Source organism: Larimichthys crocea, chromosome III (assembly GCF_000972845.2).
Source record: "Larimichthys crocea isolate SSNF chromosome III, L_crocea_2.0, whole genome shotgun sequence".
NCBI lineage: Eukaryota > Metazoa > Chordata > Actinopteri > Sciaenidae > Larimichthys > Larimichthys crocea.
The window spans coordinates 15580005-15595740 of NC_040013.1; the positions used below are offsets into that span (position 1 = coordinate 15580005).

The window sequence follows — 15736 nt, forward strand, 5'->3', positions numbered from 1 at the left end:
AGACTGACAGAATAGATGGATTATTGTTGTCTAATTGCCTAAATTGTCTGCTAACTGTGTTGTACTCAATATCTCGGTGAAGGCAGATGTTATGCAGATATGCAGAGGAAATAAAACTTAGAAACCTCAGATGATAAAATTAGAATGTGGAATATTTATGTTCCCTTTGAACACAAGCCAACGATGTGTGTGTTTCATTTTGCACATCTGTACATGCACGTCACATTTTTGTGAGTTGAGAATAATAGGCCCATACAGTAAAGCTGCGGTCTGTACGTCTGAAACGTGATACAGTTACGATAATTGGAGTGCTTATTTGTTAGTTTATCTGAGGTATAATGGTGCCCATTTTATGGCCATGCCCATGAAGTGTCATGTCGTGTTAAATACACAACAATCTTCTAATAGGGTGAGACTGTAAAGACGGGGCAAGACCCAGCGAGTTACAGTTGACTTCCAACATACAGCTCTGTAGGACTAACACTGTGCACACATCCTGTCCAATGAAATATGGAACTGTGCATGTTCAAGAAAAATGCATCAATTTATTTATTTATTTAACTCCATCAGTTGCCTCGGATTTAATATATTCAAACGACAAAAACGCTAACACACAAATTCCATTTTTAATTTTAATTTGAGTGCTGGTTTAATTTCTTCTGCACCATAAAGGCACAACCACCCATTCATTAGATTGCACAACACAACTGCTGTGGTATGTTTTGCTCCCCTCTTTTGTATCCCGGCTGGAACAATGTGTGCGCAACATTCATTCCAATGAGAGTTCTGGAAAGGATGACCCAATGGGGACACTATGTGAGACTGATGTTGGGAACTCATTTTAACATTACCCCATGGGTTTTTATAAGTGTGGATAGTTGTTGTGTGCACCATAGGAATGCGTGCTGTGGTGTATATTAACATTAAATACGTGGAAGTCATCAAAGTCCCGTAGAAAGTAGTTGTGTTTTGGGGTTTTATAGACTGTGGTGGCTTCAGCCTTTCTATGGGCAACCATAAGTACTCTGTTTACGTCTGTCCGAGCTATGGGAGCCCTCCGTGCGTGTGTGTGTTTCAAGACAGGAGCCTCTCTGGCAGCACCCTACAGTTTTCCTGTGTGTGTGTGTGTGTGTAGAAGAGGGGCAGAGCCTTTCTGAATGAGGTTAGCTCACCATTTAAACGACAGACAAAAGACTCTGCTAATTAAAACTATGGCTACTTGTGTTTCACTCACTCTCATTCTCTTCTCTCACCTCTGACCCTCCCCTCTCTCACAAGCTTACTTTCCACACATATGCACTTTTCAAAGCCCTAATTTGTACCCACCGCTAAACGCTGGACACACACAGCCTAATACTAAAACATAATGTTCTTTGTGCCGCAGCGTCTTAATAAATCCACCCCACAAGATCAGCGAGTTCCCCTCATTGGTTGCCTGTTTGTTAGGTCTGTGTGCAGCCAGCGAGTTAGGCACCTCAAACCGCAGCATGGTCAAGGCACGGAGAACAAATTGTGGCATGAGTGAAGACTGAATAATACAGCCACTATAAAATAACCACTCCATTGTGAGTAGAGCTCTCCATGCAGTACCACATCTCAGGGTTTTGGCACACATGGGAGAGAGAAAACAGTTGCCCTCTGCTTTCTGTTCTGCACTGATGAGTGTGGTAAAAGAGGGAGTGACCCTGAATAGTGTGAGTTCTGCTGGTTGAAAAGCATGCTTTAAACAATGGACATCAAACATTCACATAGAACATTATTGAATGTGTTAATGCTGCTTCCAAAAAAGGCAACTTTTTTAAAGAATACACACCTTAACGAGCCAAACAAACCAAACCAAGTCATCCTCCAGGATACGTTATGTGTGACTAATACCTACCTATTGTTTCCACAGAGATCTGAGCGAGAACTTCATCCAGTCCATCCCAAGAAAAGCATTCAGAGGAGCTACAGACATCAAAAACCTGTGAGTACCCTGTATCCAGCAAGGATGAATGTGCTGCAACTAATGATTATTTTCAGTATTGATTAGTGATTAAAAAAAAAAAACCCTGAGCCCAAAATAGAACCCCAAAATATTCAATTTGCTGTAGTAGAAGTCTTTACTTTAAATTACCCAAATGATTAATCACATATCAAAATACTTTTTTATTGATTTCTGTGAAAGGGCTAATCAATTAATTCATCATTTTAGCTTTAGGTGTACCTGATAAGTGAAGAGTGAGTCAAATCATACTGGTAGCTACTGTAAGTAAACTGAATAGTGTAAGATCCCAACTCTTGATTGGAACTTTTTCTCTTCATCTGGCTGAGGTAATGGCCCTCCGAAAGAGTAAACATTATGCACGTATTGGTGTGTGTATGCATGTTTAGTGGCTTGTACATCACTCTAATTAACTCACACACAAAGCAGCTCCCCAAAGATGGCTCGTAGTGACTGTGATTTACATCTTCATCGGATTATATGCACGTTCATATACAAATTTATGAGGTGTATCAATGCCGATAAACAATCAGTAAAGTCCCCTTTTATTACTCTTGGGGTTACATGAGCTGAGATGACTAAACCGGTATCGATTTACCATAGTCCATCAGTGTACTGCTTACTGTATCGATGATTACAACTACCCCACAGGGAGACAGAAAGCTTGTGTATGTGTCTTGTATAACAAAGCTTCTCTCTCTCTCTCTGTCTCTTTCATGTGTGCTCTGCAGTCAGCTGGATAAGAACCACATCAGCTGCATCGAGGATGGAGCGTTCAGAGCTCTGAGAGGCTTGGAAGTGCTGTAAGTATCTCAAGTGTTGCTATTCATCCAGACGCACCCTGTGTGATTCCATTAAAGCACTTAGTTAAATTAAGATATTGTTTTTTCCCAACTAATAACCATAACTAATATACACATAGCACAGACCTTTAATTAGTATGGCCTTGGTTATTACGCCAAAATACCCCCAGTGGGCCTCATGAGGGGGCCTGCATCGTAGAGACCAAGCTCCATTAACTCATTGTTCCACACAGTTGACAGCAGCGTTCCCCTCCATCACATTAACACCCCCCACCCACTCCTCCACTTCAATCTACACCCCATCCAGCCCTGGGCGGGCCATCTGACAAGGGACCGCCAACCAATCTCGATCCAAAAATTCCATTCAAGTGAGCATTCCACTCTGGACGCATTGGTGACCATGTTATGCAGTATTTTTTTCAAACATCCAATTAATCATCCCTTGTCAAAAATCATAATCACAGGCCTCCGTCTGAGCTCCCCACCTGAAACAATGTAGTCTAACAGTGCGGGCAGGGGGACAAAGGCACTTTGACAGCTTTGTTATTTTTATGGTGAAAGACTGTGTTGTGCATGTATGTTTGTGGGGTGTTTTTTAAGGGGGTGGGGAGAAAAGAAAAAGCCATTAAAGGCTGCTTTCATGGCGTGGATGGATTGCAGATGTAGTGATAGGGTTGTCATAATGGTGTACGAGGAGATGGGGGGGTGTTTTGATGGGGTCTGTATGTATAGGTTTTTATGGGGGAGGAGGACAGGTTGTGTTAAAGAGGGGGGCAGGTTGAAATATGGTAAAGGGCTATTAGGTTGATTGAAATGACCCGATTCTCTCACTGCAGCTGATGCTCAGGGTTCGAGAGGAAGCCTGGCTGCGTGTGTTGTTGTATTTCTCTTGAACTACAAGTTGGGGTATGCTTGTGATCATGCATGTATGTGCACACATGTGTGTATATTTGCATGCAAGACTGTATGTGTGTGTGGGAGGTGCGAGGGCTTCCCATCTGTGTGGAATGAGGTGTTATATTCCCAACGGGATGCCACAAAGAGAGATGGAGGGAGAACAGGGGAGGGGAAGGGGTAGATTTAAAAAGATGGAACGGATGGAATCGTATATATTTTAAAAATGTCTCTTATCCTATACTGACTTTGTTCTTTTCTTTTCACAGAACTCTGAACAACAACAACATCAGCAGCATCCCCGTTTCCAGCTTCAACCACATGCCCAAACTACGAACCTTGTAAGTCACACCTATCCTAACAATGCTATCTCCGACTCTGGATGTATTCTTTACAACAAAACTATGTTCCACATGCATGCAGGCACAGCAGAGAAAGTGCTGATGTCCCATATGATCTCAATGGGAGTAGATGTCATTCCAGGCAGTGTTGGGAGGAAGCCATAGCCACAGAGCACCACAGAGGGGTCTGTAGCAATGCCAGGGGCCATTATCCCCTCCATCTAAAGCACACACAACAACAATTGGCCCAGATAGACGCAAATAGCCCCAGAAGTCTATTGTGTATTGTGCATTGTATGTGATTACTAAATCTGAAATTATGTACAAATTAAAACAATTATGCCTGCTGAAACCCGCAGAGCCGTGACTCCTTGTGGCCACACTTCTCGCGGTGGCTTTTTGGGCTTCCTCACTCCCAGTGGGGTTATATTATATAGCCTTTCTGTTTGTGTGTACACTACATGTCTGTGCACATGGGTTTGCAAGTTAGCATACGTGCTCCAGAGGTCCACCGCACCACACCAAGAGTTATTCTGGACAGGCACAGCATTCCAGGAATGCCGTGTTTGGAGAATTTGGTTTATAAAAAAGTCCTCTTCAGTGTTCCTCCTTTTTAGAATGTGCCATTTACAATCATCCATGTAGCGTATCATTTAGTGTGTTTTGCCACAGGGATTGAATGTGATGAGTTCTAGGAAAGGACACTTTTTAATGCTATTTGTGTCTTTAGCTGCTGGTATTTTAGATAGGAAAGAAGGCAGAGAGGACCTTTTATTGCAGCCATGTTGAATTGTTTCTCTCCTTTGACAGCCGTCTCCACTCGAACAATCTGAATTGTGACTGTCACCTTGCCTGGTTGGCCCAGTGGCTCAGACAGAGGCCTACAATTGGCCTATTCACCCAGTGTACTTCACCTGCTGAGCTCAGAGGACTCAATGTGGCAGAAGTACAGAAACATGAATTCAGCTGCTCAGGTAAGACTTGTGGAGTTATTTACATTACACTTTAGAAGAGAGATAGCCCAAAAATATTACATTACATTTCATGTATTGGTTTATCTAGTCATGTTCTGTGGACAGGAAAAACAATTTTTAAAGCATCTAAAAAGCAGGATGAAATGGCAGTCCTTTTGTTGCACATTGGTACTTTGATCAAATCATTCATGCCAAAAATTCCCTCTCCTTGCTAGTAGATATTCTCCTCCCTCCACTTCCTTTGTGTTTAGTGTGTCAGTGTATTCACCTGGCAGCCACCTGACAGCTCTTCTGCCCCCCCAGGCAACCCTACAGCTCTCCTCTGGCCCTTTCATGTGCCTCCAGTTTTCAGGAGCTGGCACCAGTGCCAGAAAAATGCCATGACATATACTGTATATAAAAAACACAGCCGGAGCAAAGGCTTCCCCCACTGACAGCAGTCGTCATTATTCATGGTTTCTCACCTCATTGCACAAGGATTATTGTGGCTTTGAACTTGCTGTTTCTCTTTCGCTGTGTGTGTGTGTATGTGTGTGTGTGTGTGTGTGTGTGTGTGTGTGTGTGTGTGTGTGTGTGTGTGTGTTTTTGTGAAAAAGAGAGCATGTGCATGTGGGCGTGGCATGGCATGCACTGGAGTTATCATATCAGGACAATGGAAAAACAGCATGAGAACCTCCACTCCCCACAAGGCCATCTCACTCTCAACACCAGCTGTGAGGGGTGTTTGTGTCTACGTTTGTGTGTGTGTTTGTGGGTGTGGGTCTCTCCCTCTCTCTCTCTCTCCATGGGTTGTGATTTTTACGCAGCCATACGGCGTGACAGCACAGATCATTAACTATTCATTGTCCAGGGAAAGAGACTCAAAGCGTGGGAGTGTAACGATTCCAGTTACAAAAGGGGTCCATGGGGTCTGCTAGGATGCAGATACAGAAAGTTGGGGTTTTGCATTATAGAGAGTTTGAGTTCATGCTTCCATTATGAGTGTTTTTTTAATGAACGCTGTAGTAGATTGACACTGATTGGTTCTCTGTGTCTGAGTAGCGAATAGTCATTCACACTTTTTGGGCAAAACAAACACCATGGTAAAAAACAAAATCTCTATCTATTTCTTGCCTCTCTGTGCACAAATACACAGTCATGCTTTCACGCAAACACATGCACACACACACACACACACACACACACACACACACACACACACACACACTCCCAGTTTTCTCCTGAGTGGATGAGTGACCAGAAGTTGAACTCCCAGTGAAGGACTCATTAGGGACTGGTTCACTGGCACACATATACACACATATCCTTTTTTTTTCTGTATTTTCGATGTTCAGCACTGTGTGTTTGTGTGTGCGTGCTTCGTTCGTTTGTGCTGTGACCAGGCCAGGCCACCTGCGGGGGATTTGGGGCGGGGTGGCGCTATGTTGGAAGAGAGGAAGAGGGAAAACAGAGGCATGTTGTTGTTCTGTAAGGCAGGAGAAGGAAAATGGGGTACAGTTATTAGTCGTTGCAAGCTATGATGAATTTGAGCAGCGCTCTAGGCATTATGACTCACTGACTATCGCTCCCAGTATTCAGCTGGAAAGCATCTCGATATTGTAAATTTTTGTCAGTAATGAGCAGAGTAACACATTTACTGCATCACTTCGAGGAATAATATCACAGTTTTCCAGGCAGTCGTTTGTCGTTAATCTAAAATTACATTCGAGTGAACGAAAATCTAGGGCTCATTATTTTCCATTTTTTAAAAAAACAATGAATTTTTACTCTAATAAAACTCAACTGAAAATTGGATTTGATAAATAACATTTGCAAAGCAAACACTTTTTACTTTTAATTACTTGTTTTGATTGCATTACCAGCAGCTCATTTGTGTCTTCTCTTCAGTTATTCTCATCACAAAATGATCTTGTTTATTTAAAAAAAAAAGGAAAAGGAAAAAAAAAAGAAACTGTGTCTCTTAGCTCTCTCAGAGAAAATCAGTAAACAAATTATGAGTCTTACATAAATACCAGACCCCTTTTTTCATCCTCCTGACTCTCATTTAGATTAGAGTGTCTTTACTTTGTCTGAATGGCTTCCGACGTGATTTTATCGAGCAAAACATTTACACGTGAACCCTCTCAGCACCCCTCGATCATTTAAAGGTAACTAAAAGTTAGACGCTGCTTCTGCCAATTCAGGGTTATATGACAGAAAATGAATGACTATTGTACTGAATTACTGCTCCCATGGAATAATAAATGAAGTGAAAATATTATGTTTGAAAAGAGCAATGGGTAATAAATTGCTTGAAGGGTGGAATAAAATATAACTGCTTTAGTGGGAAACAGTGAAGAAATGACTTTATAAAGAATGAAAAGGGGGGAGGAGAGGACTGGTGAACCCAGCTGTTGTGCTGAAAAGGAATTTGAGGAAAGAGACAAATGGGAAGAAGCCAGTGATAACATTTTAAAATGATGAGAGAAATGAGGTGGAGTGAGGTTAAATGTAAAGTAAAATGGCAAATGGACAGGAGGTAATGGTTTGCGGTGACAGTCATTGGCATAGATATGGGAGTAGAGAGGCTGAAAATGAGGACGCTAAGAGGAGGGAAAGCGAGCAGAAAGAGCAGCTGGAGGAGGGGAGAGTTATAGAAAGGTGAAAGCAAATAAAACAAGGGAAATGGGACGGGAATGGAGTGGAAAAGAAGGTGGATGGAAGAGAGATAATGGGGAAAACAGTACTAGTAAGAACAGGGGACGAGCGTACATCAAACAGCTTCACCTCAAGTATACCTGTCAGAGAGCTGTCATTGTTAAGGCCGCTCCAGCTGTGCTTTGCACTCTCCCTGATCCCAGGCCTGTCAAATATGCCATGTTAGATCAGAAGGGAGTTCTTCTCTGCCCTACACCTGATCCCAGATCTGTCAAAGCTCTGCCATTGCAGATCACAGGGCCTCAGATCACGTGGGTTGAGCAACTGAGCTAGTGTTCTTGAGTGCTCTTGATGTTATTTGTTGTGTTTACATGATTCCCAGATCTGTCCTAAAATCTCGGCCCTTCAGGTAATCGATTGTGATTGGCCAGATACCTGAAGTCTGACCTTAAACATTACTTACTGGTTAAATGGCCCAAGAGCTAGAGCCAGTAATTTCATGGTAAAGCATAACGTTTGGAAGCGACCTGTCTTTCTGTTTTAGGGAGTGTAGTTTTGAGAACTGTGCTTTCTCTGTCACTGACTTTCACCATCACTCACTCTGTCTTCCTCTCCCTGAATCTCTACTCCCCCCTTCACTCTCTCTCGCCAACATTTTCCACACAAGCTGAGCGATAGATAGGAAGGTAATCAAATATTCATGGTTTGAAACTTGGATTAGTAATGCTGTGTAAATGAGGCCATTTAAAAGTCTGTTTTATTCATTTTATCTGGGTTAGGCACACACACACACACACACCACACATACCAAACATGGTGTACCAGCAGTGCAAGCACCCGTGCTCCACCATATCGTTGACAGTGCCATGGTTATTTGAACAGGTATCTAGAGACAGTGTGATGGGTTGTGTGCTGTGTATGCAAATTAAAAAGTTGCTTTAGAACAAATGGAAGTGAAGAGGTGGGGGTTGCACATCTGAATGTGCAGAATGGCATCAATTCCACCCAGAGAACGCAGACTCGGGAGGAAAATTTGCGGCAAGATCAATGGATGTTATTGGGAGGCCTCAATCGCCTCTCCAACTCTATTATTCATGTCTTTCTTCTCCTCTCAATAACCGTTGCATTCCTCTGATAGATAACCTAGTTTCTTTCCCATTGATTTTCAAGGATGTACGCCTTTACAATGAAGTCAAGAGTAGGATGTTTCATTTCGTTCTTTCTTTTTTTCTCAATATCAAAACATCCCTGGGAAATGGGTGTTCATTTGCGATTCAGTTTATGAAGGGGTTGATGTCTTCAACAGCAGCGGAAGAGTCTGAGTGCTGGAGCTGCTCCATGTCACCGCACAAATCCTCCGGCAAACAATCTCACCCTGTAATCCTGCTTAGAGTCGTGCTGCTCTCATTGAAAAACAACCGAATCCACCTGCGCTCACACACCTGTAGCAGCTGCATATTCCTGTCTTCTCATTATATTTTCCTCTGGTTTTGCAGCTCATGCAGTTTTTTTTTCTCTCTCTCTTCTACTTTTCTCTTCAGGTCACCAGGACTCTTCCAGTCTGCAGCCATGCAGCGTCGGTGGAGGGTCTTGTCCCGCCATGTGCACCTGCAGCAACAACATTGTGGACTGCAGAGGGAAGGGTCTCACCGCCATCCCAGCAAATCTGCCTGACAGCATGGCTGAGATGTAAGCACATTGTTTAATCAGTTCCCTGTATCTTTTCTTCTACGGGAGCACTATGATCCTGAACCCCTACAAACATATTAACATTTACCATTAGAAAACAAGAGCTCATAGCTATGAATAGGTGACATATACTCCTGTAATGTAGTGCTACGTTGCATGTTATCTGTGAGAAGTTGCCTAAATAATTTCCAACTTTATCAATAAAGTCTCTATCTCTGACGTAGTTGTAGACAAGCATGAATCAACATACAGTTAGTTCTTGATAAAATATGAAAAAAAAAACCTTTATACATACATGCATATACATGTTTGTTGGTTGATCAACTGCAGAGTGCACTTATAACTCCAACAAAGAAGGTTGAAGGGGAGAGAAGGTTGTATTTATTGTTTAAATTGTATTTATTGTTTTAATTCATATTTTATTAACAGTGAAAATACGTCTTCTGGCCCTAAACTTAACCCTCCACTATATATTTGGTTCTACTAAAGTAACTTATCCCAACTATTAGTCTTTCATCATGTAATGTCATCCAAACACATCTAATTCCATTTCACCTATCAATATTCATGTAAAGCTATTAATCATATTCACAGCTTAGCATAGATCTGCCTGTAAGTTTTGTTACTAGAATACTGCTTAGATCTGTTAGATTCTTCAGCACAGTGCAACTTGAGCAGCAGACCTACAGGAAAGAGATCTCAAAAGGAATGCAGGGACATCCACAGCTGCATTGTTCTTTGAAGAATGCCACTGCAGGGCATTTGTTTGAGTATGTGCATTTAACATGCGTATATGTTTCCATATGTATCTGTCTGTGTGTACGCTCATGCAGGGGTTTAACAAGGCCGTGAGGATTTCAGCATGCATGTTTTATGTGCATTTGCTTTTTTTTTCACCATGCAGGGAGACATCCATCCATGTGCTCCACACTGACAGACAAACATGCAGACTTAGAGCAGACTTTAGACTGAGACGGCATGCTCTTATCGGCTCAGATGGCTGTGAACCGCATGTGAGCGCTTTTCTAACATCCCTCCCTCAGTTTATCAGTCCTCCAACATCTGTCTGGGCATTAACTGTTTACGGCCCACATGCTATCAGCCTACTGTAATTCCTGGGAATGCTCGACTAGACTTTTCAAGGTAGTGCTTTTACTCTCTTTATCAGGGGTTTAATGCCCCTGGCAGAGGTCTGCATGACATGGTATGGCAAGACAGTGATTTATGCACGGTGAGAAAACGGGAGGATAAGGGGGGAAAGAAAGCCAGCGGTCGCATTGCATGTTCTTCCAAGGAGCATGTGTGTAGTTAGGAGGACACAGCAAGTTTCTAGGTCTCCTCTTCCCCATGGGGTCTGTTTATAAATACCCAGCTAGCATGGAAGTCACAGATCCCATGTTCCCCAACAACCCTGACCCATTTCTGGTGCAGTGGTGTGCTCAATTTCCTAATTTGGACATGCACTTCACACTTCTGTGTCTTCTTGTCTGATTGAATGACCACATATATTTTAAATCATTTAAAAGTCTTCACACATCCTGTCTATTGACTTTTGACATGTCAATAATTCATCCTGAACCATGCATTTTGCCATGTTTTATGGTTTGTAGACCTCTCAGCGTACCCTCCAGTTGTAATGTTCTACAAGTGGAGAATCTCTTAGAGACCCGTGTGATCTATGAGCCCAGTAATCAGCAGCACTCATGGGAGAACGGAGAGACAGCTGAAAGATAGCTCTACCATTCGCTGGTTTTATAGACAGTAGATTCTCTCACACAGCAGATGAGTGAAGACATTTTAAAAGTCTCCTTGCCCTTCACATCTAATTGGTGCTTAACCGTGTCCTGCTAATAAACTCTTCTATGTTCTGATTCATCTTTTACAAGAGCAGGGTGAAACACTGGCTTACATCATGTGCATTCCTCCTGTCCTGCCCATCAAAACCTTACCTTATGAGTTATATTCTTCACTCGTTCTCCTCCTCTCATGATTTTTTCCTCCTCCACATTTTCTCTCTATCTCGCCAAATCACCACAGGCAAGTTTGAGGAGGTAGATCAACGGTGAAGGAATAAAACTTTTTTTTTAAAAGGCAAGGGGGGGGGGATTCCGCTCAGTAATTTGGTGCAGCAGGTTTGATCTGCGCTTGAAGTTCATTATAAAATCAGTTTCAATTACAGCAAGGCTGGCTGCTGGGTATCAAGGCCAGCCTAATGCCTTGTTAATGAGGCACTCGGAAACTCACATACACACACAAACACACACATGCTGCTCTCATTATGTACAAATCGGAGACCTGCAACCTCCTTGCCCTGCTCTCCCCTAATGAATGCCAGTGTTGTGTTTATGGCTGTGGGGATGTGAGCTGGTTTCTGTACTCCTCTCTTGTGAGACCAGGCCCAGTTAGCCTAAACACTACCACAACAGATTATTATGCACCATAGTCTCTGTCTGCAATGACTGAACTCTTCCATAAATCCCCCCCTCCGCCTTTCATCCGCTGCTGCGGTCCTGCCATCCAATTCTGACTCACACACACACTGGGTGAATACCCAAAGGCGTAATGTGTTTCCCCTTAATGAAAACCATGCTCAGACCCTAATGAAAAGGATGAAGACCATTGATTGAGCTGACACAAACACCAGCTCACAGACACACACGGACAGACACACATACAAATGTTCAGTCTGATAAATTGGATGGGAACCATTGATTGTCCATCCAAGATTGTTTCTTTTTTACTCTGACAAGTGGACAGAGAAGCTCTTTTGTTGATTGAAGGGATTAAGTCGCTTGCACATATCGATCTGCCCTGAGCGACAATGGGAAAGCTAAAAAAGTTGTCAGTGTGTGTTCTTGTCTGACTCAGAGACACACACACACACTGGCATGTGAAGTGCCAGACTGGTTTGGACCAGTTAGACAGACTGGTTGATGAGAGAAGGCGCTAAAGCCACTTGGCCCACCACTCTGCCGCATGGTGAGGGCAGAGGAACCACAGCGCTGTCACTCTGCTGTAAATCCACGGACACATTGGGACAGGCAGACGAAAACAGACAGAGAGAGCATGCACACCACAGGAATCTGTGGTCTGGAATCACTGCTATCCTAAGAATGTCAATTGCACTCCTATATCGCTCCATAAATGAAGGCCACTCCTTTGAAGGGGGAAAGATGCTTGATTGAAAAATTTGCGAACTCAAAACTGTTAAGTGGCTGTGGTTAATGTCTAACAAAACATTGCCCATATCCATAAACAGAGCAATGCAGGAGGCCTAAGAGGCGTGTAGTAAATCTGAAAACGTCTCTACTGGAAAAATTCAATTATGTGGAAATGATCCTGTGCCAGCAAATCACATACTTGAAAGTGTGATGGTTAAATCCATCAACAACTTCTGTTTGCAGAGGAGTTTTGCCATTTTTTAAAAATATTTCTCATTTTCCTGTGGTGACAAATAGCATTTTAATGATCTTTGGATTCCGTCGTAAGCCACTGGACTACCACACATCACACAGGCCTTCCTCCTGTTCTGCAGCCAGTTCCTCTGCTGGGAGGCAGCATGGTAGGACAACCAGACAGGCCCACAGCTGGCTCCCTCCGGGCCCTGCTAAGCCTTGTTAAGGACAGTTTTAAAAGCTGTGAAGTGACCTGCAGATAAACAGCCCTCTGCCAGCTACACCAGGGAATTGGTCTGGGACTGAGCTGGGTCCTAAGTAGCAGCCGGCCTGAAACACACAGACATGCATGCCCACACTAATGGGGTTTAGTGATGTCTGTTTTCCAGTGACCATCTGAGACTGATTAAACTTTGTGACTGTTCTGAGTGAAATGACCGAGTGGATGTTTGTCTGTGTATTCATTTCATTCTTTGACAGTGTTTTATGGGGAGATTTTGTAAGACCTTTTTCTTGTCAACTCTGCTTCAACAGCTCTTAGGCTCAGAGGAAAAAGTAAACTAAAGTGAGTAATATTTCACAAAGGTTTCAGTGGACACTTTGCAGACACCCAGAGGATAGAGACAAATTTCACAAGAACAAGTGAGATCATTATTGATTTCAGGATCTCATATGAGAACAGAAGTGCTGGACACTGTAAATGTTTTACCGAGAAGAAATATTACTTTTAGTCGAAGGCCTTAACACCCTCCCACAAACAGAGATGAAGCCTTTTCCCCTCTGGTCCTTTTCCACAGCACTTTAGTATTCAGACTGTTTATTGGTTCTGAGGATGTTATGACTCCAACATGCCGGGACCTATTACAGCTGGTGAATAGATCCCTGCTAATATAATCAGACCAATCACCAAGGGTCAAAGGTAATAGGGGGATTACTTAGCTCTGTTGTCATGGAGCAATCTATTGTTTGGTTAACTGATTGTATCTCCTCCTCTCTCCTCTTCTCTTTTCTCCTCTTTCCTTCAGACGTCTGGAGCAGAATGGGATTAAGTCTGTTCCTCCCGGAGCCTTCTCTCCCTACAAGAAACTGCGTAGGATGTAAGTACAGCAGTACATTCACCTCAGGGCTAAATAATACAGATGTGAACAAGAAGTCTAGAGCTGGAAAAAGAAGCGACAATTGGCAGTTTTCTCATTCCACTGCTGAGGAGCATGAAGTATTTATTTTGTCAGAACATATTCCCTGTTCTCAGGCTTGGGGTGGCATGGAAAGCAAGCACTCTGATGCTACACAAGCATAATAACAGCTCTCATCTTTCATTTCTGTGCCCTGGTATTCCCCTGGCTAGTGCTGCGTCCAGTCTGTGTTGTGCCTGCGTCGGCAAACTGTAAACTGCGGCTGGGATGATGATGAGGGGACAGAGAGTGTGCTGGAATGAGGCCTGAGGCTTTGCTCTCTCTGGGAGTGAACAGTGACAGGCTGGTAGTTGAGACTGAGTGGTTTTTCACCCATTGAACCAGCTGTCCGGTCAGCCAGCCAGCCGGCACACACCAGTCAGCCAAACCCATAACTCCAACACCACTAGGCCTGACCAACATAGCAGCAGGGAGACAGAGGAACCGGAAGGTCGGGGAGTTTCTCTGCCCTTCTTAAAGGATTCCTCAGTGTTTTATCATCCAGCTCCAGGGAGAGTTTGAAGTTCATATGAGGTGAATGCAGAGCAGACTATAGCAGCTGCTATCTCATCGTAACTCAAGGGAAATCTCAAGGGAAATTCATATTACAAAAATAAACCCAAAAATGTTTCTTCAAAACTAAATAAGAGGTACAGAAAGTCTGAAACATTTTTACATAAAAACATCATGACTTCTTCATTGACTAGTGGTTCATAGAATATGTAGAAACCAGATTGATTAACACATCATATGCAGCTAAAATCTGTTATCTCATGTAGCTTCCTGGAAGTCCAGTATTAAATATGCGTTTTTTATATGCAATATTTATGAACCAGATTCAATCGCAGTGTCACGCATTTAAGAAATAAAAAAATGAGTAAGAAAACTCTACTCACTGTACCACCCTTGACCCTAATCTCACAGGAGATTCATAATTATTCATTAATAAATTGTGAACCTTGTGGAGTCAATCAAGCATGACACGATTTTACATTTAGTTAAGTGAAACTTAAGCTTAACCCTCAAAAACTGAGCCAGAAGCTATTCTGCAAGAAAACTCGATTTTTTTTCAATGAACACACACAAACCGGATTTCATGGCAGTGAGAAGGTGTTGCTCTTCTCCGTCTGGTCTTCCAAACAGACATGACCTGCTACCGTTGCTGCTGCTGCCGCTGCCGATTCTGCATTTAGCAACAACAATGCATGGCTGCATGTCTGTCTCGACCCTCAGTGCCTCTGTTGATTCAGCTGGCTATGTTCCTTCACTGGCCCGGCCTGTCCTGTGTCCAACACCCTCAGTGCACGCTGTGTGTAGACAGCATCGATACATCATGATGAATGTGGTCCCTCTCCTGGGTCAGACTCTGCAGATGTTCACATGTACCTTTTTTATTTAGTGGTAGGTTTGTCTGGGATATTAAACATGGAAAGTAGTTGATATCTAATTATAATGTAATGGTAGGTCAGTTAAACTTATAAATAGGCTTTTGTGTGTGTGTGTGTGTGTGTATTTATTTGTTTATTTGTGGTGTGTGCAGCTATGTGTGCAATGCCTCTCCTGACCCCGCATGTCCTCTTCTCCCAGTAAATCCCAACCACACACATTCTCTTTCACCTTGTCCCAGTTTGGATGACCTACACATGAACTGCTCCTTAAGACATGGGATGCAGTAACAGCCCTCACACACCGACACATACACAAACACACCAGTGTCTGAGTTTACAGACACACACCAGTGCACATGTTGGCTCCTTCGTCACGTTTTCATTTCCAGGAAACCTCAGTCCTTTGCAAGAAGACAAATGGGTACTTATTTAACTGTTACCCCCAAATGAGAAAAT

General features: G+C 43.0%; 1 protein-coding gene across 5 annotated transcripts in view; it reads left to right on the forward strand.

Annotated features, from left to right (window-relative positions):
• Window positions 1-15736, forward strand: part of slit1a (slit homolog 1a (Drosophila)) — an 83897-nt gene that overhangs the window by 44778 nt on the left and 23383 nt on the right. For all 5 annotated transcript variants that reach the window (XM_010744532.3, XM_019260840.2, XM_019260841.2 and 2 more), the window contains exons 5-10: window positions 1895-1966; window positions 2716-2787; window positions 3951-4022; window positions 4833-4996; window positions 9175-9322; window positions 13743-13814. In XM_010744532.3, the coding sequence (XP_010742834.3) occupies window positions 1895-1966; window positions 2716-2787; window positions 3951-4022; window positions 4833-4996; window positions 9175-9322; window positions 13743-13814 (600 nt within the window). The remainder of the gene's footprint in view (window positions 1-1894; window positions 1967-2715; window positions 2788-3950; window positions 4023-4832; window positions 4997-9174; window positions 9323-13742; window positions 13815-15736) is intronic.